This window comes from Triturus cristatus, chromosome 6 (assembly GCF_964204655.1).
Source record: "Triturus cristatus chromosome 6, aTriCri1.1, whole genome shotgun sequence".
NCBI classification, from domain to species: Eukaryota; Metazoa; Chordata; class Amphibia; order Caudata; family Salamandridae; genus Triturus; species Triturus cristatus.
In genome coordinates, this window is record NC_140589.1 from 283,319,456 (window position 1) to 283,344,283 (window position 24,828).

Here is a 24,828-nt window from a genome sequence, read left to right on the forward strand (position 1 = left end):
ATCAGGGCCCGTATATCCCGGACCCGCTGTTCCGGTGGATGGACCCGGAACCGCGCCGAATCGAGAACCGCTCCGATGAAGAGGAGCTCCTGAGAGGGACTCAGGTGTGACTTCGGCACGTTGATGGAAAACCCCAGCAAATGCAGGAGATCCGCCGTAGTCTGGAGGTGGGAGACGACTGCCTGGGGCGAGCCCGCCTTCAACAACCAGTCGTCGAGATAGGGGAAGACTGGAACCCCTGATCTGCGCAGATGAGCTGCGACCACCGCCATCACTTTCGTGAACACCCGAGGGGCACTGGTGAGGCCGAAGGGGAGCACGGTAAACTGAAAGTGCTCTTGGCCCACCGTGAACCGCAGGTAACGCCGGTGGGCCGGCAGGACGGGGATGTGGAAATAAGCGTCCTGCAAGTCCAACGCTACCATCCAGTCTCCAGGGTCTAGGGCAGCTAAAACCTGAGCCAACGTTAGCATCTTGAACCTTTCCTTTCGGAGGAAGGCATTGACGTTCCGGAGGTCCAAGATAGGGCGTAGGCCCCCCTTGCCCTTCTTGGGAACCAGAAAGTAGTGGGAATAACAACCACGACCTACTTCCGGACTCGGAACGCGCTCGACGGCCCCCTTGGCCAAGAGAGCCGAAACTTCCTCGCGGAGAAGATCCAAATGATCCCCCGAGATACGGTGGTGCTGCGGTGGCATGGCTGGAGGGGTCGTCTCGAAGGGGAGGGAGTAGCCCCTTCGGACGATTTGCAGCACCCACCTGTCCGATGTTATGGACCGCCAGTGGAGCAGGTGATGGCGAACTCTGCCGCCCACTGGCGTGGTATGGGCCTGAAAGCTCGGACTAGGAAGGCTTTGAGGCGGATGCTGCCGGGGTGGATGTGGGCTGACCACGTCGGCCTCCATTTCCGCCACGGCGGAAGCCACGTCCGCGACCGCGCGCAGGTTGGTTCTGCGGCTGGTGGCTTTGCGGACGTGAGGAGGCGCCCCTTCCTTGGCCACGAAAGGGGCGAAAAGCGGAGGCGTGCGCCCGCGGAGCCGCGAGGCCCAAGGACTTGGCCGTAGCCCGGGAGTCCTTAAAGCGGTTCAGCGCACTGTCCGCCTTCTCACCAAACAGGCGAGTGCCATCAAAGGGCATGTCCATGAGGGTTGTCTGGACATCCCCGGAAAATGACGTGGACCGCATCCAGGCGTGGCGGCGGAGCGCCACCGTGGTGGAAATCGCCCGACCCAGCGAGTCCGTGGTGTCAAGCCCACATCGTATGGCGTGCCGTGCTGCATCCCTCCCATCGGCCAAAGCCTGGGTAAGACGCGTCCGGACCTCCTCCGGACACAGGGGCAGCACGTCCTCCACCGTATCCCACAGGGAATGGGAATAACGGTCCAAGAGACAGGCGGTATTTAAGGACCGCAGGCCCAAACTAAGGGACGAAAACAGTTTCTTGCCGAACTGCTCGAGTCTCTTGGAATCCCGATCCGGCGGAGCGGTCGGGAAGGAGGATTGGGAAGTAGAGGCCTGGATAACCAGACTCTCGGGGGTGGGGTGTTGGGACAGGAAACTGGGGTCGCCCGGAGCAGGGCGGTGGCGCCTGGCAACGTTCCTGTCCACAGGAGGAACTGTGGAGGGCTTGGACCAGGTGCCCTGCAGAACGTCAGTGAGGGCCTCGTTGAACGGCAGCAGAGGCTCAGTGGAGCTTGCTGAGGTTTGAAGCACCTCAGTGAGGATGTTAGTCCTCACAGCCACGGCAGGCAACTCGAGCCCAAGGGCCTCAGCCGCCTTGCGCAGCACCACAGAAAATGCCGCACCCTCCTCCGAAGCCACGGTCGGAGGAGAAGTGAATCCAGTGTCTGGCGAGGTGTCCAGCCCACTGGCCTCCCCCAGTTCATCTGCCCAGTCCTGAGAAAGCTGTGACTGAACAGCCAGAGGGTCCTCGAACCCCTCCCAGTCGCCCCCTTCTTCCGATTCCTGATAAACAGGAGGAATGATCGGAACCGGACTGTAGAGATGGTAGGACTCAAGCGGCGTCGGATGCGGCGTCGGCGGACGCCGTGCCGGCGTCGGGTCCGGATGAGGGCTAAACCGGGGTGTCGGCGTCACAGGCGTCGGCGGCGCCGGTGACGGCGTCGGTGGTTCAGGCGTCGGCGCCGGTGGAGGAGTGACTAGGTCAACCGGCGTCGACTGGGGCCCAGGCAAGGGCCCCGCGGGGACCTGCGGCGTCGAGACCGGAGTCGTCGACGGCGCCGGGGCCGGAGCCGCCGGCACGCGAGGTCGCCCAGTCGAGTCTGCGGGGCCCGAAGGCGCGCCAGCGGGCGTCGACGGCGGGGCCAGGCTCCTCATGGCCGAGAGGAAGGCACTGATCTCCGCCGGCGCCGCGTCAGCCCCAGGGACCGGAAGGTATGGGGGCGGACGCGGCACCTGCGGCTCCGCCGGAGCCGCGGGGGTGGAACCACCCTGACCCTCGGCCGAGTCGCGCGACCGGCGAGGGGAGTCCGAAGAGCGATGTCGCCTCTTGGACTTCTTGGAGCGTTTGGACTTACCCGACGACTTGGAGCCGGACGAGCGATGGCGTCGGCTAGGGCTCCGCGAGCGATCCTTGGACCTCCTCCTGGACCGGGATCGCGCACGACGCGGAGCCGAGTGGCGAAGCTCGAGAAGCTTGCGGGACCGCTCCCGCCTAGCCTTCGAAGTCAGGGCCTGACAGTCGTTGCACGACTCCGCGTCGTGGTCGGGGCCTAAGCAGTAGAGGCACCGGCGGTGGTGATCGGTCACCGACATCAGTCGATGACAATCCTCACAAGCCTTGAACCCAGGCATCCTACCGGCACCAGATGTCGACAGACAAGGATCAAAAAATGATCAAAAAAGTTTTAGTCAAAAAAGACTAAAAGGGGTAGCTCTCCCGGATCTGCGCTTACTGGCGCGGAAAAAAGAAGAACTGACGTCAGCGCGCGAGGGCGGCGTCTAAGTACTCCGACGACGTCATCCCGGCACACGACGCCGACGACGGACGCGGAGCCGCAGACGACGCCTAGCGACGCGCAAGGGGTATTGCTGACGAAAAATCTTCCGGATCCAGTCTGACGCCTGGGGATATTCTAAGGTGAGGAATCTAACTAACGTGTTTCTTTCAGATGCCTGTCTCCAATACACATTTGGGGTGGGTGGCAGCTACACTTTGTCTTTTACCTCTAGGCAGCCACAAACACAGGAGGTTTAGGTGTATCTTAGTACTCATCTAAATTCTGATGGCTCTTCCAGGGCAGGAGGGGAAGGATGGGCTGACACACCTGAATAGGATGTGCCTTGTCCCTACACAAAGGGCTGATTACCCCCTACTAGTCTCGAGCCAGGGCAGGGAAGAAAGGGCTTCTGTGCACTTCAAAGACCTTTGAAGTCACCCGCACTTCAAAGGTACAGCTGGGTATAAGTACTGGGGCTCTGACACCACCGAATCAGAAATGCCTGGACCTGTAACTGAACTGTGTCAGAAGAACTGCTCAGCTGCCTCACAGACTGACACTCTGCTGGACTGTTGATCTGGAAGACCTGCTTCTCTGTTGTGCTGCCTACTGTTCTTTGACCCTACTCTGCCTTGCAACCAAAGTGATCTCCAAGGACGTGTTGGCTTGCCTCCTGTTTATAACTTAGGGCTATCTTTCTTACGGAGTTTTATATAGTGCGAACTTGACCCGGTATCGGGTATCAGAGCGCTTTACATAGCACCAGTTGCATTACATGAGGACCATTTTTGTTAGGCACGGGGAAATTAAGCGATTTGCCCAGAATCACAGGATGTTCAGCGTCATTGCCGAGACTCGAACCGGGTTTCCCAGATTCGAGGTTGATCGCCCTAGCCATTAGGCCAACTCCTCTCCCCTCTCCCCCTAATCTACCCCTGCTTCTGTGCCTAGTTCACTGAAAGTGGACCCAGATACTTGCACCAGAGAAATTAACACAGAACTGGTGCATCCACCCTATTGCGGGGGTAGAATCAGCGCAACACACTCGGAACCTCCGCATCGCATCATGAACCACCGCTTCGGAACAAATGTATTGTTGCCACTGCGTGGAGACGACCGACACATCGCCCCTTCAGCGTGGAATTAACTGGGCGCATCACCTTCAGAACCGCCGCACTCTGCACTGGCGCGCCACTCAACAGACCCAGCGCATTGCCGCAACTATGTGAAAAAAATCAACGCATCATCTCGACTGCGGGCTTGACATCGATGCATCGCTCATCTGCACCTCTCATCTCACTGTTGCGACCAGACTCAAGGTACTCTGTTTAACAAGTCTGTGTGGCTCTTGTCCCCTGCCTGCGCTCCATCACGGTTGGCCTGAAGTGTTGAATTTGCCCCTGTGCAGTGCGACCAGATAACCCCCATTGGCGCTTAGTGCTTCTGAGCACTATAACTGTTTTTATTCTTTAAAAATTCATATCTCGACTTCTACTTATTGGATTTTTGAAGTTTTGGTTTATTTGTAAAATTATTGTCTATTTTTCTAAACCAGTGTGGAGTCTTTTTGTGGTGTTTTCACTATGTTACTCTGTGTGTGCACAAATACTTTACTCATTGACTCTTTAGATTACTCTGACTGCTCTGTGCCAAGCTACCAGATGGTGAGCACAGGTTATCTTTTAATGTGTATCTAGCTTACCCAGACTAGAATTGTGGTTGCTGCTTCTCGGGGGAAGGCATAAAACCGAAGTTAGGTCAGACAGAGTCCATCATCAAAACACCAGATCCCGTGGAAAAAGAAGGTATTCAATCATTCTTGGGATTAGTCGAGTACTATTCTAAATGTGTTCAGGGTTTTGCAAGCATTGTGATGCCTTTATGGGTAGGGTGCTACTCAAAAAAAGGGGCTACATTTGTGTGGTTGAGTGAATGTGAAGAAGTCTTTGTCTAAACTAAAGATGGATATTAGGAGTATGCTGAGTTTAGGGCATTTTGATGTAACAAAGAAGACCATTTTGGCCACTGATGGCAGTTTCAAGGGGCTGATAGCAGTGTTAGCCCAGATTGTTAATGCTGAACAGAAAGTCATAGCATTTGCCTCACACTCTCTCAAAGGGGCACAAGAGAGATACTCTGTCATCAAGCGTGAGACACCGGCATGTGACTGGGCCATCCACCATTTGCATTTTTTTCTGGGGGGGGGAGGGGTTTGCCTTGTAAGTTCTTACCACAAGCCCTTTGTTCAAGTTCTTATGTGCAGGGGTACTGAGAGAGCAACACCCAGGATCAAGAGATGGGTGGCAGGTGTGCACGGGTGTGCTAGAATATAATTTTAAGGTGGAATATCTCCCAGAAATTCACAATGCTCGGCTGACTGCCTTTCTAGACTCCCTTTGGAAGAACAAGTATTCTCTGAGAGGGATATCCCAATCATGTGGATGAAGGAATGGTTATGAATGAACTGGAGCTGAATGAGGAATGTAACAAAGACATGGTTTGAGGTGAGATGAAGAAATATGTGGAGGAAGGTTAGCATGAGCGTGCGCTAATGTTTGTAGAAGTGAAGAGGTTTTGGGGTGTGAGAGAGGAATTGAGCATCATTGATGATAAGTTGTTCAGAGGGAGCTGGTTGGTTCCACTTATTGTTTGAGGAACAAAATTATTAATTTTGCCCATGACGGACACCTTGGCTGGAATCACACCAAGGCGAGGAAGAGTTACTGGTGGCAGTTCGGGCTGGACTGTTCCCATGAGGCACAGGGTCAGACTGATTTGCATATGGTCATGTCTGAACTGGGGTGGCAGAGTGGGCTAAAGAACGGTGATGGATCAAACCCAGATCTGTTGACTGGGTGTGAGTGTTTGATTGGTTCTGATGCTCCGTCCATCACCACCCCCTTTTGTACCGCGTGGTCCAGAGAGACATACAGAAGCATTTGTGAGAGACTGCTGGATTTGTGCTAACAGCAATAAATCCAATGTGGGGAGAGCTGCACCGTTGTTTCCTGTCAAGGTGCCTGATGAGTCTAGGTGCAAGCTTGGTTTAGATATTGTTAGTCCTTTTAATCTGTTGGCCCCAATTGAAAGGTAAGTATTTGTGGATTATCTGTCCAAATTGGTAAATGCTTGTTGCACCAGCTCTATAACTACTGAGAGCGTGTTGGAGTTTTTGAAGGACGTGTTTACATTAGCCAGTGTGTGTAAGTGCAACAGCACTGCACGCACCACCTGAGAGGATGCAAAAAGTGTACCTTCATGTTTGTGTCCCAGGGTTGTCAATCTGATAGCGCGCGAAAGCGCTACCAATGACGGCCCTGCAAACCTTATGGTCCAGAGACCGCCAGCGGCAGTAACGCAGCAGCAAGTGTATGTGTAACTGCAAGTACATCTGCTGCAACGTGTTGCCAGCCACCATAGTGTAGTGGTGCGGTGGGTGTTCAGTCTGTGGGTCAAAGGGCCATCAATCTTGTAGTGCGTGAAAGTGCTACCAATGACGGCCCTGGCAATAACTTTTGCCCAGCCCCTGCGGCACTCTTCAAAAGTAATGGTCACGCGCTACAAGGTCTCTCGGCGCAGGCTGTGGTGAACTGTGTCTAAAGTCGGGATTTGTTATTTCACATTGTCACTGTCTCATCACTGTACTAGAGATACAGTGAGTCACTGAGTGTGACCAACGCGGCAATAGACAACAAGAGTCGCACTTTGGGAGACCGATGGAAGATGAAAACAGCTCCCTGTAAGCAGAGAGGCAGGAAGGTAGAGGATGTTGACGAGGGTGGAGGAGGACCACACGAGGAGGGCTGTGAATGAAAAGGGAGGAGCACTAATTGGGGCATATTATATAGGAGAAAGACGCGACTGCTCCTAAATATTGTGACAACCCCCCAGTGCTATGTAAATTCCCACCAGAGACTATGTGAATCCCTAGAATAAAGTGAATCCATCTAAATACAACGCAAGCCTTTCATGAGTACTGCGAGAAGCCAGGCAGAATACAACATGCCCTACCTAAATTACACATAGCCCTGCATGCGTGAACTCTTAATGCTGCGCGATGTCACCCCCCCTCCTACCTACCGCCCCGTGTCCCCGCTCCTGAATTTTGTGCCAACGGTCCCCAAATGCTCTACCGTTATCACCTGAATCCCTATGCGGAGGATACAACTTTTCAGATTCTGCACATTATTTACCAATCACTGTTTTCCGGATGTGATAATCCAAATGATCAAACTGAACTAGACCAAGACTACAAGTCCTAGAATGAACAAACTAGGTAAATTAAGTCCTAAGCCAGAAAATGTGCGCTTTAATATGGACTCACACGATAGCCTTAATATGTCGGTATACTTAATTAAATATACCTTGTGTGTAGCCCTCTACGGAAGTGTTTGATGCTCATTCTCTGATACCAATGATTACTTCGTGACGTTTCTCTGAATTTCATACAAAAATAATGTACTGGGCAGTCAGGGAGTAGCCTGCCCTAAGGCATCTTATTGATTTACTACTAGTTCCACTCAAGGACCATATACAATCATGGTCAGCAGGTGTGTTATTTCTGTATGTATGCAAACAGCACACAGTGATCATACAATAGGTTGCTGTGTCGTGAATAAACATGTTTGGAACAAATCCACGTGTTGCTCTGCAGTACACTTTGACATGTAATATGCGTCTGTTTGTTAGCAACTGTGTCAGCATTGCTCCAGAGTGTAAGCTTAAAGAAAGATTCTTGCATAAGCCAGGTGTTTAATGATTTTTGACAGATGCTTTTCTTTAAATGAAAGATGGAAAATATACAGTGGCAACTTTTGTTATCATGTGAAGATGCTGTGAGCCCCATTTATTTTTTTGTCAGTGTTTTTTATCGTGCTGCCTAGACCGCGAGGTAATGGAGTGCTTTATTTAGGAGTATACACAGAAGGTTAGTACATCCTTTTACGGTATTCACTTAATTGTATAGTATAATGCAGGGAGCCATCTCACTGTGACATTGGGGTCTGTTTGATTGACCCTTTAGCAACATCTTTATTTTTCCCAGCTAGAGTGGCGCCTCCTCTGGTCGAGGCGCATCCCTACAGCGCTGTTCTGTGACAGAGCTTGGCATGCTTGATTGGCTCCAGGTGGGTGTTTGTGCAAGTACTGCTACAACTTTGCTCCCTTCCATCCCTCTGCCCCCACCCGTAGGCAGACATCGCCACTGCCCAGGATGGAAAACATCTCCCCTGCCCTTCACATGTGTTGGGGGGGGCAGATCGGACAAACTGGCTGCAGTAGCGACTGAGCAGCATTTGTGATGTCCCAGTGCTGCTCAATGCATGAGCCAGTCCATATGTTCAATATCCTCCAAACCCAGTCACTCAGTCATTAAAAATATGGTGTCAAGGTCCTTTGTAAGCAAAGTCAACACGTTTAGGCCAGTGTCTTTACGGCCTCCTCAGAGTATAACAGGGTCAAGTGCATATGATTCATTAAAAAACAAAGATAAAAGTATATAAATGGATGCAAATGAGCTGGGTGTGACAAACGTATAAGCATGGAGAAGGGTCACGAAAGACCTATGCCACAATACCAAAAACTCTGTATACACTGCCACCACCAGAAGTGAACCACTGATGGGAAAACAGAAGGGACCAACGTTCCCAACTTGTGACAACTAACTTCACCCAACAGCCTCGAGGAAGAAAAAGAAAACTCTGGTCCTGTTACTCAATAGTTGTGGTCATGGAAACCAGCGAAGTGAAAAGATGAAATAACCTTCTGCAACAGTCATAAAGTGCTTATACCAGTGGCCTTACCACTTGAAAAGATGAACCAAACAAATCAATTCCCAAAAAGTTTAGCTACATGAACAAAATGACCAGTACGCCTTGCTGTAGAGAGTTAATCTGTAATAAATGAGTGGAGAGGACAATCTGTAAGGACCCTGGGACAATCAATTAGGACAAAGTAGGAGAAAGAACACCAGCCATTGATGGCTTATTATGTCATGTGGGAAGACAAACCTAGTTGCATCTGACTCAACCGATCCCTCAAGTCACTGAGATCATAACATACTTGAGGCTGAGTGCCTACGGTGCAAACCAGGTACATTTTAACATCAGATGTGAAGTGGGGTAGCTGGATCCTAAGCCTAGACTGAGTCCTATGTGTAACATTACCAGCTATTTTACATTTCAATTACCTAAAGCATTTAGAACTTGGACAGGAGACCATTGGCTTATGGCAGGTGACAAAGTGGAAAGTAACAGGGTGGGATCACACAGACAGCACATCCGTGGAATCCAGAAAGCAGCTCAACAGCGGGTTCTCAAAACAGAGTGTCAACACCCACAGCAGATTTTGTAAATGCCAGGAAGAGTTCAAGGAAGGCTATGGTTTGTGAAAGACCACTTGGTCCCAAACTAGTGCATGGATGAATGGCAAATATTGCTGCAGGCTAGAGTCACAGGATCGCGAACCATGGGGAAGGCCGATCTACAAGTAGAGTCCAAACTACATCAAAAGGAATCTAATCTCAAGGCAGGCATGGGAAAATTATTTTATCCCTGAAATGAGTATCAGTTACGCAAAGAGGTAATTCCCATTGTAGGGCTGGGTTCCCAACTTGATGAATGACTCAAATATATGAATCTATGAAAGATCCAGTGCTGGAGAAAACTTCTCGGTTGGCAGAAAAAGAAGACCTAATTGGAGGTGTGCAATAGAAATGCGGGTGGTCCACTGCAAAACTGACAGCCAACATGACAAGGTGGCAAGGCTTGAGGGTCCTGTCTTTATTTAAAGATTTGAAAAATCTGGCAAGCGACCCTCATAAATGTTACCTCTTTTTAGCAATTCCAGCATAGTTTTACAGCCTGTAGCCAACTAATTCATTTCCATTCAGAGAGTCTCACAACTGATCATGGAAAAATAATTAGAAATGGACCCAATAGATAATATTTCAGCCTCCTTGTGATGATGCAAGAACAGTTCCTACCCTCTATACATTATAGAGATTCTCCGCTCTCTATGCACCTTTTCTTCTACCATAAAAGTGTGCAAGTTAATATTACCGTTTAATGTTGTTCTCAAAAGCATTTGCTTTCTTTTCTCTCTGTGCCAGGTGCCAAGGGCAGGGGCACAGGTAGCTGTAGTCATTGGGTGTACAGTACAGGTTACTCCCACAAAGTGTGCATCCACGCTTCTCGTGTTCTTTTGCAGAACCTACAGAGAAATAGAAACTGTAAAGTTAATAATTAGATCCTGCTTTTTAAGCATGGACTTGCAGTCAAATTTGTGTTTGAACTTGAAGAATGTTTAATATCGGCCTCATGGACATAGGACTGCCTTTTCGCATATTCAAGACAAGACAGTCAGAAGAAAATGCAGAATCACACTTGGTGCATCAGATATAACAATGTGAAATATAGGATTAGACAAGAACATATAGCATAAGCAAATACATTATGTACGACATAAATAAATATAAATATTGATATTTATATATATATTTTTTTTAATATTTACTGTCCTAGTATGAAGGATAGTTGTTTATATGTAGTATAATTTTGTTATTATTTTGAATGCTTTTAACTGTGTTTTATGATATGTGCTTTCATGGCTATCAGCTGAAATACAGTTAAATAAAGTAAAGCATAAATACTAATGCTATATGTTGGAGCACCGCAGCCTTTGTTCTTGTCCAGTACAAGTTTCTTTCTTCTAATTATTTATATCGTCCACACCACAAAACTAATTATCATCACTCTAATAATGCCCACTCAGACAGAGAGAAAAGTATTTCCTTTTAATGCATAATCCAGAAAACCCATTTGCAATTTATGTGAACAATTTAAGGATTTACTGAATGTAGCATCTGTTATTCATCTTACCCACAGAACTTCTTCCAGTCTTATGATTCCTCAAACTGGAAAATATAAAGGTCTTCCCAGTGTAAAAACATGTACTTTTTTTTTTTTTCGTATGGAGGAATGCTCTGTCTTATCTGCACCAACACCCTCACCTTTCTTACTCACCGAGGGCAACCTTCCCTCTGTTCCATCTTTCTTTGTCAGGTTACAGTTATCAAACAAAAAAGAGCAGCTTGCTGTTCATTACACGCTGATCACACGGGGCATCAGGTCTTGAGCAAACACCCATTGAAAGTTGCTTACAAAAGCTGCCTGGTCCCTTATTGGATAGCCATACACACCAGAGGAGAGAGGACTAATGAAACATTCAAATATAAGTGGAGCACGCGATCATTGCTTTGCAACCTGCTGTCTTTTTTAACGTGATGAAGAGTCAGTCGGAAATTTTAAGGTCTTTTTCTTGATCACGGATAAATAATGTGAGCATCCTGGAAAGGGGCACTATTGGCCATATGTATCAAGAGTTTTTGTATTCGCAAATGAGCCGATACTCGGAATTGGCCCGATTGCTAACGCAAAAAAAATGCTTTTGCCATGTATCAAACCCTATTTTGCGATTCAGTAACCTGTTACTGAATCGCAAAATGGGCTTGTGATTCGGTATGTGGAAGGAGCATGTGTAGGGCGTCCCTTCCAAATACCGACTTGTACCGGTATGTATGAATGTTTTGTGACTGTGAATGTGGTTGCAAAACATTTGCAGTTTATCACTTACTTCAAGTAGGTGGTAACAAATTCGCAAATGGAAAGGGGTCCGCAAAGGACCCCTTCCCCTTTGGGAATGGTAGCGAAAATGTTTTTTTCAGAACAGGCAGTGGTCCCACGAACCACTGTCTGATCTTAAAAAAGGAAGAGAAAACTTTTCATTGTTCTCTTTTAAATGCAAGCTGTTTCCTTTACGGAAAACAGGCTGCATTAAAAAAAATTGTTTGCTTTATCCCCATGATTTTAGCGATTCCTAGGGGGTCGCAAATTCCAACCTACCTCATTAATATTCATGAGTTAGGTCATTTGCGCCCCCTAAGAATCACAGAAAGTCTTCAACACACTTTCATACATGCCGGTTCGCGATTTTCTAATTGCGAATCGCAAAGATTTGCAACTCAGGAATGGCAAAACGGTTACTTGATACATCTGGCCCTATATGTTTAATGAGAACTACCTTCTTCTCAACATGAAATTCAGGGAAAGATTTTTCCAGAATAGAAGTGATAGACCTCGAGACAACATGATCTGTGAATTATAGCCTTTCAGTTGATAGGCAGTGAATCTCACCTGCTTGTTTGACGTAGTAAACTGCTCTAAATAATTCAATATTATATGATGCTATTTTAATGTCCGAGAAGCACTAATGGGTAATAGGAGATTAAAATCAATTGAAGCTGAACACTGGTAGAGGTTTTCCAAATTGTAGCATACCTGCGAAGACAACATTCAAAGTCCAGTATCAACCACTGAGATTTGGAGCAAAACTGATTGCCCAAGATGTGATAAACTCCTATAGCAGATTCTCTGGATATTTTAACTAAACACTTGACCATTGCAGGTATGAAACAAAGGCAACTAAACAATAGAAGAACTGTCCAGATTATAATGATTTTTCTCTTATGTGTAGTCCCCATCTTAAGTTACTTGTGCTAATCAATCAAAAGGGAATATGTGTGATTAATATAGAATGCACATTTAGTTTATTTTTCTTTGTAATGTGATAATCAAGTTGGCTTGAATATATTCATAGCATATTATCTAAAATCTACTATTCTGTTCTAAGTCAAATGTTATGTTATTGATTTCTGAAGTGCTTCTAAAAGGTTGATAACTAATTGTCTCTTTTATTATTATTACTCAAAAGAATAGTTTTGCAGAAGGAATATCAGTAAAAGGGCATCAGGCCACTCTCTGGTAATTGTTTATTCTGAGAGTTTCAACAATATGGAAGTGAGATTAGAACAACTGACCACAAGACGTGAGGGCTAGAAAGAAAGCTTCAACACAGGTGACACCAAGCCAGTTTGTGTAGAATCGTATCACCAATTCGAATTGAAGGCTACAGTAATAAAGTAGTACTGCATAAAGACAAGCTGAAAATGTACACTTCTGACCCGGAAAGGATACTGCCCTAAGCAGACAAGTTAGTGAGTGATTTAGGGAGTTCTGCTGGGTACTTGCATAGTACCAAGTGCGGGATGGAATGTAAACGGAGACACCTCAAACACAGAAAGACATAAGATGTCTAGTTGTAAGCAGTACACTGGACCTTAAAAAAGTGATGATCAATCACCTGATTAATGTACCAAGGCAAATGGATAATAAGTAAGGTACTAGCATAGTCTACTCAAAGGTGCTAATTTTTGGCAGAGTTAATTTGTTAAACAATGTCAATCCTTCCCAAACATAAACTTGTGTTTGATGCCATTTCTCTGGGTTATGAAAACAAAAGCCTACAAATAGCTAAAAGAAATGGAGTAGTGTTTTTTCCAGCTGTCCAGAAGGAAGATCCTATCAAGAAAAAAAAACTATGACAGACTATTAAGAAAGGGAAGCAAACTATTTGGGGCTCGCAAGAGAATAAATATTAAGGAAGGGAAGCAAACCATTTGGGGCTCACAAGAGAATACAAAATTTGTACTTGATACTTTGCACTTATCTTCAAGGATCTCTGGGTTAAATGTGATGGGCGGTACTAAAGGATGGTAAAATCATACCTTGAAATTGTCTTTATAATGTAGCTGTAGGTGGTTTGTATAGGTTTTAAAAAAATCCAGATTTCTTCCTGCATCTCCCTGTTGTATCACTTTAATATTGCCCATGCACTCATGGCACTTAAGATGAAATATCATGGCATGACAGTTATAAGAAGAGATGCTGGAGTATTCTATAGTAGGCTCTGAGAGGCGGCTAAGGAAACAAAGCAGCCTTTTGAACAAGTGTGAGGTGGACGCTTGCCAAACCAAGACAATGAGAATAACTTGCAAGTATCAATTAACCCTTTGTGGTGCTGAGTGTCCAATTTTCTGATTGCGTTAAACCTAGACTGTCACTGTCAAGAGTTATGGAGTATAGAAGATCAATGATAAAGAAATTCTGACCAACTTTGTTGTGTGTTCCAAAGCTTAATTTTATTTCTTGTTTTCATTTTGTCACTTTATTGTTACATTTCGTTTTGTAGCCAAAACGTGTTTTGGTCCATTTATTGCCTGCAAGGCGAGGCCTTTTCAAGGCTAAAAAGAGGACGTGTTTGACAAAAATTATATATCATTCTTCACAAGATATAACACCTCTTTGTGAAGCATAGTGCGCACAAAAAAATTGTGATCATAGACCGTGGTCGTGCTCATGGAAACCTTCAGTTAAAAGGACCTTTAAATTCCTATCAAAGCAGAATTTGTCAGGATTCAAACATCTTCGCGCCTTCAAACCTTACCAATAAGAACTAAGATAAAGATGGTATTTGAAGCATGTGCGAGAAGCACTGCCCTCGCAGATCAAAGTGAACCGGGGTTTGTAAATTAAGTCAGCAGCAGTGTTTTCATTTCCCTCCATTTCTTCAAACTTATTCCTTATCGGCGGACTCGAAAAAGTTGTATTCTTTGGAGTTGCAGAGTTGAACTAAAGGTCAAGAGAGTTCAAAAGACAATTCTTCCTTTCTGTTTAAAAGCCAAAACAGAAATCTGTTCTTTTATGAAAGATGTTAAGGTGAAAAAGACTTTGGTAATCTACGGACTCGTACATTCAGTGCTTGAAGTAAAGCAACTGGGCTCTCTTCATTTTTCTGTCCTTTTGAATATTTTTGCTTATGGAAAATATGCAATGAGAATTAATTGCTTAACAAAGTCGAGTAGAAGACTGAACAACTGGTGATGATGAACCAATGGATATTATATCAATGGTGGCAGCCCTGATCGTGAAATACTTTTCTCTTACAATCTGATGAGGAACTCTTCCAAAAGGTTTGCGGAAATTTACATAAACTACTTTTGCTTTTCTTGTTTGGGTATGTATGAGGACATTTTGCTATATCTTGATGAGTTGTTGTGGACCATTTAGTTTGGGCGTGCAGGCTTATTTATTTGTGTATCCACAGGTTCAGAAAGGGAATCTAAAACTTGATAATCACAAAAATGTAGATTACGTGGTGGTTGCAAAGGCGATTCCTCTATTAAGTCTCAGGTAAATCTGATACGCTATAGTGATAATTCATGAGAGTAGGTGTTTTCATTTGCTAATCTTGTTTCATCTCCTTTTCCCTGCTGCTCCCTCCCTCATACACTTTTCCTCACTTGATCGCTCTAAAACTCTGTGCCTTTCCTGGTATTCAGAATTGGAGATATCAAGAGGTGGACTATATTGTTCATCGCTCTGATGCTGAGGAGTTTTCTCGCGCCATTGTGAGTCTTTGACAGAATTTAATAAGTAATGGCATACTGGAAAAGCAAAATCCCAAAGAAAACCATAAGACATTATAGTCATATACGAAAACAATGCTTAAGACTTGTGAGAGTTAGTAAGCCAAAAGAGAAGTCTAGATTAATTTTGATTTTTATGAGCTTTGATAACAAAAGGTTTATTCATGGTCACTGGCACTCTAACTTATTAACCTCGTTACCTTTTCCAAGGAAGAGATGCTAATATCAGGTCTTTTATAATTTGTCCTTAATATATGATCTGTAAGGAAAAATAACGAAGTAGTTCTAAGAATATATTGTAAGAATATATGTAGGCCAAAGCCCATGACGTGATTTAGCGATTTCGTAGTTGATAATTTTGACCGTCTATTTGTAAGCCAAATGACAAAATCATAACATTATTTGATTAGTTAGTGCAAGAAGTCATATTTAACAGCAATACATTAGTAAACCCAACAAGACTATGTGGGCAGCAGGTAGGCACTGTTTTAGAACAATGTTACCGGAGTAGCGTCAATCGGTGCACATGAATCACTGGTTATACAAAAGGCGATTAGGGCATATTATAGTATTTCAAAAAAGAAAAAGTTAGCTCGCTAAATTGAGGTGTCGCTCCATGAGCTAGCTAGCGTGAGTGTTCGTCGTACGCTTGAGTTTGTCCCCATAATCCTACCCAACGAAGAAGTCACTGCTATCCTGCTTGCAAAGTTTATTCCTTTGTCACTGTCGAGTACCGTGTTAACGTGCTCTATTTGATAATCAATTTGGCCACTCTTGGGAAGAACTAGTGTTACACTGTCTATAGGATCTATTGAACATGAAACCAGCTTTCAAAATTCAGTTAAGTTGTGCTTGACGTACATTTGAAATGTTGCACCCCATTGGCAATATGTTCGTCAAAATCTATTAGCAATTGGGAGAAGATGAAGATAATGAGATGTGCTCACATAGTCCTAGGCGCAGAGGGCGTTTGCACATATGCTGATAGAGTTTGCACGCAAGAGCAAAATAAATCAATCTTCCAAGTCTATTCACACAAACGTTCAAAACTGTTCTGAGACGAGAGGTGATATTATTCAAGAGCCACTACTATGCACTTCACAGCCAGGAAACGTTTTTCCCAAACAATGCTGTCTCTAGTTTGTGTCCAGTCTAGACAACTCCTTCCATTTACTCTCCATGTTTTTGACTGGAAAAGCCCTGACATCATTGAATAAAATTCCTCAAAAGAGTCTTTACCTAGCAGATCACTGAATCAACTAATTTTAAAATGAATGATATCAGTTTGCATTAATGATCAGTAACTTCACTCAACAATGTTCATCAGTTTCTCTTGTGAAAGAACCGGCAGAGCAATACCCCTTCTGCGTACGCAACTGTGATTTGGAAGTCCAATTCCTCTTTTGAACAAGTCTGTAGTACTGCTGACAGCCCATCTTGCATTGGTTTCATTCCAGGCATCCTTTTTCTCAGTTTTTTCATACTGAGCTACATGCACTGAAATCTTTTCAAACTCTCAGCGTTCTGGATAGACCCATTTTCATCTCCTGACACGAAGACTATGGATGATTAAAACATAAATTGTTGAGCGAAAGATCCTCCTTGTAAACTAGACATTTTCGAGTTTTTGGTCTAATAATACATAACAGATAGTACTGACAGAAATATTATAGCAAAATGAAGGCTTCAATGGCTTTACCAAGATTCACACCACGGACCTTCAAGCCACACCTATTTCCTTGACTGTACATTAACACGGAAAGGTGTTTAAAAGGCCCAGACGCAAAGCATTATGGGTGGGGTTCTTTGTAGGTACCCGCTCATTAAAAACCACTTTCAACATAGCAATGTCCAGGAATTATATAAAGGTAAGATACTTTCTTAGAGAACCAAAGACAACCAGACCAAAATAACCACGTGTTGCATATTGGTCCTTATGGTAATAATGGCACATACCTGGATGACAGCATGTGGGACAGTGTGTGACTTTCTTCAAAGCCTTAGCTGAATTTCTGCCATTTTCAAACTGTTCAGCCCAATGATCAAACCTAAAAGAACATCATTCTTAGGTATCAAGACAAACAATACTTATTGCATCGAGTACCTCACTTTATTCCTATAATTTTGGCCTGTTGTGAATTATTTACAGAAGATATATTTAATTTTATATATATTCATGTTTCTGTACTTTTGAATCTTAAATACGGTGGGTTTTTCCTTATTTATGTGCTGTATAAATCTAATTTTATAAATCTAAGTAATTATATGTATGGTAAGTAATGACTTGCTCGATAAGGCAGAAGTGTAAGATTGGTTGTTAAACTTCTAGCTAGTGTAATTGGTAAAGGGAGGTGCAAGAGCCTCCCACTGCCACATCTTTAGCTTGTCTGTGAGTGCAAGTGAGAGGTTTTAGTGCATGCATCACTTGAATGCAGCTGTGACAGAGCAAGAGTGCAAGCAGTGAAGTGCTTACGTCCAGACAAAAAGAAACTCAAGAACATGAAAGGCAGAACATACAAGCAAGTGAGCACCATGAAGCAAAAAATGCTGAAGTGTTTAAAAAGCAAGCTGCAAGACTATATATACATACACAGCTCCTCAGTGTACGAGTACAAATGTGTAAATATGTGGGGTGAGTTAGTGTATGCAGTTCATTCTAAGTGGAAAACCTGCCACTTGTACATTAACCCCTTCAGTGCCCGCCCCTTTCCCCGCCCAGTGCCGGCCGTTGCATTAGCGGGCGGGGTCTATGACGAGCTGGACTCGTCATGGGCACAGCGCCACCGCGGCCCATGACGAGTCCAGCTCGTCATGGGCACTGAAGGGGTTAAAGAAACTTGTGCTGTTTACTTCTTGTGATCAATCTGATCAGATCAAAAACATAAAGCTGACTCTTATATTTACCTCTGCAATATACTCTGCCCATTCAACATACGAATTAGCTTCAAAACATGATCCTTTCCAACTCCTGGAATACCCTTCGGAAAAAAGAAAGTTAGGTTATCAGAAGCCTCGTCACTTAAGTAACTATTAAAGTAGCAAACAGAAAAAATTACTAGGCACTGCCACTGTGTGCTCTTGGTGCATCAGTTACTTTCACATATGATAAGAAGGATGTTGTCCTTTATAAGGATGGCGAAAGTCATATGCCACAGCAGCTATATGAAGACAGGACCTCATGAATGAATGAATGAAATAAAATGTATAGAGCACAGCGTCTGGGCGCTGGGCTATGACAGAAAGCAAGACTGAACTAGTTACATGTCACTGAAGAGAAAAGTCTTTAAGTGAGTCTTATAAATGACCTCCTAGGGGAAAGAATGGAGATAATCAGGTAGAGAGTTTCACAGACTATGGGCAAGACAAGAGAAAGATCTACTTCCTGCTCTACTTTTGTGCACGTTAGGAATAAAAAATATAGATTGGCTGAGCGCAAGGCCCTCTAGCCCTCTAGGGAGAGTATATAATAACTTAAACTCATGCACTCCTCATTTAACACCTTGGGCCTTTACACTGGCCTTTGAGGAACTGTTTGCTTGGCATCCACTTCTCTGTTCCTTTCCTCACTGGGATGCAATGGTCCATTCATGTTCAGGTAGCCTAGTGCAGTACTCACAGTTACACAGGAGCCACTTCTCAAGATGGACACATATCAATCAAGTGGCATTTCAAACCATTATTATAACCAGAATACACTACACAAACCAATATGAAAACTAAATAAGACATACTTTTGGAAGATAATCACAGCCAAGAAGAATTGCGATTCCAACGAGAGCATCTCGATCCAGGCCTAATCTCTCTTTAATCGATGCCATGGTGTAACAATCTGCATGTGGGTCCTGAAAGAAAAAGACATTTTAATTATTTAATAATTAGCATTTTACCTGCCATTCTATCTAGAAATTTACCCTGTTAATTGCAGTACCAGTTAGGACCAGGTAGATGTCAAAACATCTGGAAAAACACATGAAAGCCAGACTACCTCCTATCGCAGCGTAAGCTCCTATTGCATGGATCTAGACCCAAGCGCACACCTGTACAGTCCAAAAGAGATTGTGAAAAGAGCAGAGTCCTGGGGATAAGATCCACAGCCAGACAAATCACATCATTTTCACTGCTATTATTTTGATCACACTCAATGGCCACAGGTTAAACCAAAAGGTTTCTGGTGAACATTTTTCACTCTTTACCTTGTTTTAGTATTTTCATGCTTAAAACTCACTCTGAATCTACTAGTGCAGGATGTAGCTATTAAATGGGCTGCAGACCACACTTCTCAGTACCTAGCGAAAATAGTCTCTAAAAATTATACACTTCAAAACTGGCCACCGAAACCTGGAAATGGGGTCTGACCGAGGACAAAAAGAGTTCGGAGTGGCAAAGGCTAGTTCTTAGCAACTGTCAAGTATGGTCAATAGGACACCAGAGGCCAATGCTAGGTGTAAAGGAGTCTACTGTAGTACCCAAATGTTTATCTCAATCAATCAATGAGCAGGGAAAGGTGTTAAATTTCCCCAGAGGTATCAAACTTGAAGACCATATCTTAAAATGGGCCCATTTGAACTAAAATTCAGTGAGTGGGTGCAGACAGGAGACAGTGTCCCGAACCCAGATGCTTGTTAACTTCCACTTTGGGCCTATGATTTAGAAATAGGATTGAAAAGCGAGTTCAAATAAGACAGTATGGGCTTAATAGTTTAAATGGTTACAAACTCTACTTGCTTGGCCTCAGCCAATAGGACACATTCTCAGAATGTGAGGTAAAGAGAAAAATCATTGGCATCTCAAAGAGGCAAATCACATTCCCTGTGGTACCAGGAATTCAGGGGTGGAACAAGCATGCTACACTGCTGGTCTGAAAATCATCAAATAGGTGAGCGACACGGGCGGCTGACCATGACGAACTAAGATTGGCCGGTCAAATCTCGCTTCATTTCTGTCCCCTTTTTCTTTTTTAATGACGGTCTTTTATCCACTTCATGACTGATCTGTTCCTTCTTTTTCCTTCCTCGATCCCCAGGGTGTGACTGTAGACACCGTCCTCCGCCGGGATCCATGTCATTTCGCCAATTCGCAAATGCTGTAAGATACCATTTGTAACCTTGTTTCTCATTATGCCATTCACTGATTGTTTTCGGAGTTAATTAATTAATAATGTGACCAAGAACTAGACATCTAGTGATCACGCCTAAATGTAGTTCAAAGGGAAGACACAGACCGCTAAAGTTAGGGTCACTTCCTCAGGTTAAACGCAATTTTAATCGACTTTGTTGAATCAACAAAACTCAATGAGATATCCACACTTTGTGCAATTAATGTATGCGCTTGACCTCCAATTCACTGTTCATGGAGGCACATTAATATAGACAAATAAAACCAGGGTCACTGGAGTAATGCAGACATAGACCATCCCGGTATGGGTGTGATTGCTGACATGACACTTAATGGGTGTAACCAAACAATAACGCATCCAAATGAGCTAATAACTTGTATTCCCCCCCAATAATTGTACCAATTTTCTTTTTCAGATACAACGCATTAAGTATAAACCATACGTTTTCGGTTCACAATTCACCATGCAGTACACCTTAGCATGTGTACTTACACCACTGGTCCTGAAGAAAGCCTAGCTATTGAGCATTTTAGGCTGAAACATGTAGACCAACCCGGTGGCCATATTGGAACGGTGATATGTATGGTAAAGCACATGCATGCGTGCTTTGCTTACTGTATTACACCATATCAGAAGATAGTGACAATACGTCTCTGATTCTATGTCAGGACCGGAGGCGAGGATTATGTTTTTTCTTTCTTCGCTTTAATGACAGCAGCCATTTTAAAGTCACCAAAACAAACAAATATTCCCATGAACCATAGGGAATAATACAAGAAACCATAGAGTGTCCCAGGATAGAGTGTCCCTCGTCCTTTGCACCAATCACCAGGCTCTGAGGTAATGATAGTCCTTCAACAGTGTCCAAACTCCCTCTTTCTTTGTTGCTTGCAGCCAGATAAGTCCTGTTTTGACTTTCTCTCATGAACTGTGGTTCTTGAATGATGTTTACAGCGTAATTTTATGCATTTTTGATTACATTGTGCTGTGTTCTGATCGCTTTGCTAGCGTTTGCGTTGGAGGAGGAATTTTCATTGGTCGGATTCTCCCCTCAGCTATTGGGGCCTTGGCGGCTCTTGTGAAGCGGCGCGCGGTGGCTTTAATCAGACGCGCGTTGTTCTTTTGTCACTAATTACCGCTGATTCCTCTTACGTGGTGAAGCGCGAGTCAGCCGCTACTCGGCTGCCTCGCTTACGGCCGCGGGAGTGTTCCTCCCTAGCGGCTCGGATTTCTGGTGCAGCTCGCGGTGTGTTTCACCCGCTAGAGGGCGCGCGTGCACGTCCTCGCTGACGCGCGTTCCGGAGATTCCACGCATTTCGCACGTTTTGAATCTCGGAACGCACGTCAGTTGCGAGCCTCTGCCTGCTGTTACACCGCTTGCGGTCTGTTGTGCCCAATTCCTTTTATGATCGCCCCCGAATGCCTTTACTCGAGGTCGGTACTTTGCTTGAGCAAGTGAGGCTGTGAGCTTCAAGTGAGGCTGTGAGCTTTCCCCAGCCTCGGGGGTCCGTATTTTTAGGCCTATCACACGCTCCTTGAGTCGGTATTGCAGGCTGTGACCTGCTGGGGACCAGTTATCAGCAGGCTGACCTCTGATTTTAGCACCAGGGCTGTGGGTCTTAGGGCTTTGCCCAAACGCGAGCGCTGCTTGCCATATCTGTAGGCTGACACCCAGCCTCCCTTATTGCGAGGTTCCCCCTCCTTCCTAGAGTCCCACTTACCTTGGTGGTGGTGTTGTTGTCACTCATGGAATCTTTTCAGGACGACACTTACCTGGATGATCAGTGGGAAGAAGATCCACTCACTGCTCTACAGCGGGATGAAGATTTCTATGATGCAGTGGATTCTTCAATAAATAAAGCGGTGGAGCAGGCTATGGCCCCTTTAGAAGATCGCCTCTCCAGCAAAATTTAGCTGGCATGCGAAAAATTAGCCAGGGGACTCAGGGCCTTCCGGCCTCCCTCACTCCTAGCGGTCCCCCCGCTGACCCTCAGCCGCCCCCTGCCAAGCGAGCCAAGGACGTGGGGGTTGATTCTGATGCTTTCACTCGCCTCAAACAGGCTTTCCTTGCTACTACGCCCTCGCCTGCGACGCCTACTCCTCCGGAAGACTCTGATCAAGGGGACGATGACGCTGGCCCGTCCCGACCCTGGCGTCCGCCGCAGCCAGTGCCTGCCGATCCTGTACCTAACGCAGGTGATCAGAATCTCTGCGCGGATATGCTTGACCCGGATGACATCTTGCATCCTAGATCTTCTGACTGGGCGCCCTGTGACAAGGTCTCCCAGTACGTCGCCTCCCGCATCCGCCGGCCGTTAGAGGCCTCAGTGCGCAACTGTCTTCGGGCGGAGTGCCCTCGCCCCTCCTTAGACGGGAAGTTGGCGGCCACCCCAGAAATTGATCCCCGTATGGCGACGTTTCTCCAGAAATTTGTGAAAGACCCTAAGAAGGGTATCGACAGGTCTTGGCGAGCCTGCCAAGATAAGCTCCTTGACATTCTTGGGCCCATAACAAAGATTCTTGATATGGCCGAGGAGGCCAAATCGTCAGGCGCACTAATATCTCCGGAGCATCTCTCCTCCTGGACCCAGCGCGTAGTAGTGTTTCTGGGGAATGCCAACTGCGCCACATCAACTGAACGCCGGAGATCCCTTCTGATAAAAATTGACCCCAAGCTTGGCGATCTGGCGGACTCCGAGGCAGGGCCGGTTGCCCAGGGCAAACAGTTTGGTGAGCCCTTTATGAAGGAGTTGGGGCGTTTTGTCATCACTTTCACATCCCTGGACAGGGCGCAAACTTCCATCCGCAAGGTCTTTCGCCCTCTGGTTTTCAGGGGGGCCGGACGAGGCAGGGGCCGCTCGTCCGGCCATCCGAATCAGCAGAGAGGAGCAGAGAGGAGGCTCCAACCAGGCATCCTACCAAGACCAAGCCAGATTCGGCAACTTCTACCCCACCAGGGGCAGACGAGGAAAGAACCGGGGTGGCAGAGGCGGCGGCACCTCCAGCTCTTCCAGTGAGTGTTCTCCCTTCTTTCCATCTAAAAGTGGGGGGCCGGCTGGCGCATTTTTTCGGGGCTTGGACTTCTGTCACAAGCGACGCTTGGGTCCCCCAAACTATCCAGGGGTTTCATATAGTTTCTCGGGGATCCCGTCCAGCCCCGTCCGCCGCATCCTCTGGTGTTCTTGGCAGCGGACGACGTTTTAGTAGACCAAGAGGTTCAATCTCTTTTGCACAAGGGGGCAGTTGTGCAAACCACTCTCCATTCTCGCGGTTTCCTCAGCAATCTTTTTGTCGTGGACAAGCCGGACGGGGCCAGCGGCCCGTCATCAATTTGTGCAAGTTCAACAAGTGGCTGGTTTACCGTCACTTCAAGATGGAAGGCATCAATCTTCTCCGCGACCTGCTCAGACCAAACGACTGGATGGCGCGTATCGACCTGAAGGATGCATACCTGCCCATCCCTATTTTTCCTCCCCACCGGAGGTTCCTGCAGTTTTTGTGGCGCGACGCAGTGTACGAGTTCACCACGCTCCCTTTCGGACTATCCTCCGCTCCTTGGTGCTTCACCAAGGTTCTGCGCCCGGTGATCGAACGTCTGCGTGCGTCCAGGATGCGGCTGATAGTGTATTTGGACGACATTTTGTTCATGGCTCAGTGTCCTTGTGCGCTATTCCAACAGCTTCGCACGGCTGTCAATCTGCTCCAGGACCTGGGCTTTGTGATCAACGAGATGAAGTCCATGCTGGTTCCCTCCCAGACGATAGTTTTCCTGGGTTTTTCCATAGATTCCGTGGCTGCTACTCTAAGCCTTCCCTCCCGAAAGATGACGAAGATCCGTCACGAGCACAGGAGGGCTCTCTCCCGACACGAGCTCTCTCTCCGACAGGTAGCACGCATTGTGGGTCTCCTCTCGGCGTCGATCCAAGCTATTTTTCCAGGTCCCCTCCACTACAGAGCTTTACAGCGTCTCAAAGCCCAACACCTTCGCAGGGGTCTCTCGTATTCTCAGAAGGTGTCCCTCTCGGCAGAGGCCAGGGAGGAGATAGAATGGTGGCTGGCCAAAATGGAAGCCTGGAATGGGCGTGCAATCTTCCGATCCGCACCAGATCTCGTTATCGAGTCCGACGCCAGCAGATCAGGCTGGGGTGCGCGCTGTGGCGACTTTACGACAGGAGGTGTGTGTGGTCTCCGTCAGAGCAAGATTTGCACCTCAACTGTCTGGAGCTGTTGGCGGGGTCATTTGCGATCCAATGTTGGACCCAAGACTCTGTGCGGTCTTGTGTACAGCTTAAGATGGACAATATTTCAGCCGTCAGGTACATCAACCATCTTGGGGGCACGCGCTCAAAAGCACTCTTGGACATGGTAGCGAATTTTGGGAAATATTGTCTGGACAAACCATGTGTCCGCGACGGCGGAATATCTTCCGG

The 24,828-nt window shown here is 46.1% G+C and overlaps 1 protein-coding gene across 1 annotated transcript in view; it reads right to left on the reverse strand.

Annotated features, from left to right (window-relative positions):
• GEN1 (GEN1 structure-specific endonuclease) overlaps positions 1–24,828 on the reverse strand; it is a 191,430-nt gene that overhangs the window by 87,590 nt on the left and 79,012 nt on the right. The window contains exons 5-8 of the mRNA XM_085610642.1: positions 19,014–19,124; positions 18,187–18,260; positions 17,239–17,330; positions 10,019–10,169 (exon numbers count right to left, since the gene is read on the reverse strand). Of these exons, the coding sequence (XP_085466768.1) occupies positions 10,019–10,169; positions 17,239–17,330; positions 18,187–18,260; positions 19,014–19,124 (428 nt within the window). The remainder of the gene's footprint in view (positions 1–10,018; positions 10,170–17,238; positions 17,331–18,186; positions 18,261–19,013; positions 19,125–24,828) is intronic.